The sequence below is a fragment of the Priapulus caudatus genome, unplaced genomic scaffold, assembly GCF_000485595.1.
Source record: "Priapulus caudatus unplaced genomic scaffold, Priapulus_caudatus-5.0.1 Scaffold233, whole genome shotgun sequence".
NCBI lineage: Eukaryota > Metazoa > Priapulida > Priapulimorpha > Priapulimorphida > Priapulidae > Priapulus > Priapulus caudatus.
The window spans coordinates 331,735-332,982 of NW_014577294.1; the positions used below are offsets into that span (position 1 = coordinate 331,735).

General features: G+C 34.1%; 1 protein-coding gene across 1 annotated transcript in view; it reads left to right on the forward strand.

Annotated features, from left to right (window-relative positions):
* The window catches only part of LOC106807771 (HCLS1-binding protein 3-like), an 11,016-nt gene that overhangs the window by 3,488 nt on the left and 6,280 nt on the right, over window positions 1-1,248 (forward strand). The window contains exons 3-4 of the mRNA XM_014810219.1: window positions 187-276; window positions 764-881. Of these exons, the coding sequence (XP_014665705.1) occupies window positions 187-276; window positions 764-881 (208 nt within the window). The remainder of the gene's footprint in view (window positions 1-186; window positions 277-763; window positions 882-1,248) is intronic.

Genomic DNA, 1,248 nt, shown 5'->3' on the forward strand with positions numbered 1-1,248 from the left:
TTTATTGAAGTCACACTCCTTCCTTATTATCTACTCCTGATAATGTACACTAAAGTTCTAGGGGAAAGTATCTCTTTAAATGTTAGTATTTAATGTTTCATTACTTTGGTAATTTACCACCTTATTTACCACCTATTACAACTTTGATTTTATTGCATTTATTTTATTTTCGTGCACCTTTAACAGTTGAACAAGCGATACAGTGAGTTTGAAGAACTTCATGCTAAACTAAGCGAAGCATATCCAGCCACACTTTTCCCACCTCTGCCTCATAAGGTAAGTAAAATTGTGAAACTATTGGGAGTAACATTTTTGGTCCTGGTATTCTTAATCCAAATTGATGTGAATTGCATAGCAAGTTTATCCTGTAAAACACATTTTGTGTGTTAACAGAAATCACAGTGCCAATTTATGAATAAATACTTAATATAAATAAACAATTTATTGATTATACTGCAGGGCGTACACACTACATGCAAGTGTGTTCAGATTTACATTACAAAGGCTAGTCGAGAAATAATGGACTACAACTCTGTAAATCATAGATACTAAAATTACATGACTAAAAAGTAGAGCAGGCTTATTTAATTGCTCGTTAGATGGCGCGCAGGTCAATACAAATGGCCTCACTCTCGTTGTGAATTTGTTAGCATTGTCCCGCGTCCAATGCGTCAGAGACAAATGGTTATTCCTATCTAAAAAGTTTATTGATTACCATCAATTGTACAATGTTTCTTCTTCATGGTTTCTCTTCTATTTTTAGGGCTTGCTTGTGTCAGATGATGTGCTCAGAGAAAGGAGGGCAGCTGCAGATTCATTCTTCAAGTTCATTGCCAAGTTACCAAAAGTGTCGTCCAGTCCATCTGTGTTGCAGTTTCTAGGTAGGGCTTACATGATATGCAGTTATATTAAAATGATGTAGGGTGTAGTGTGTATATCCAAACCCTTTGTTTATTTTGCAATAGTTGGTTGTATCATGAAGTGTTCTTAGCCGTGATCGCCTATAATCTCATATATTTCCTTATTTGGCATTATTGGGAATGCTTGTTTGATTAGATCCCACTCTAATCCAGTATTACTCTACTCAGACATTACTGTTATTCATCGGGCTACATACTTAAAGGGATACATTTCTCTATGTTCTTCAGATATTTTCAGCTAAGATAGGTTAAAATTTCACTTCATAAAAAGTTTTTTGGTTCAATATTTATTCGAAATATTTTAGAAAATTGTTTTTTACTAATGGCT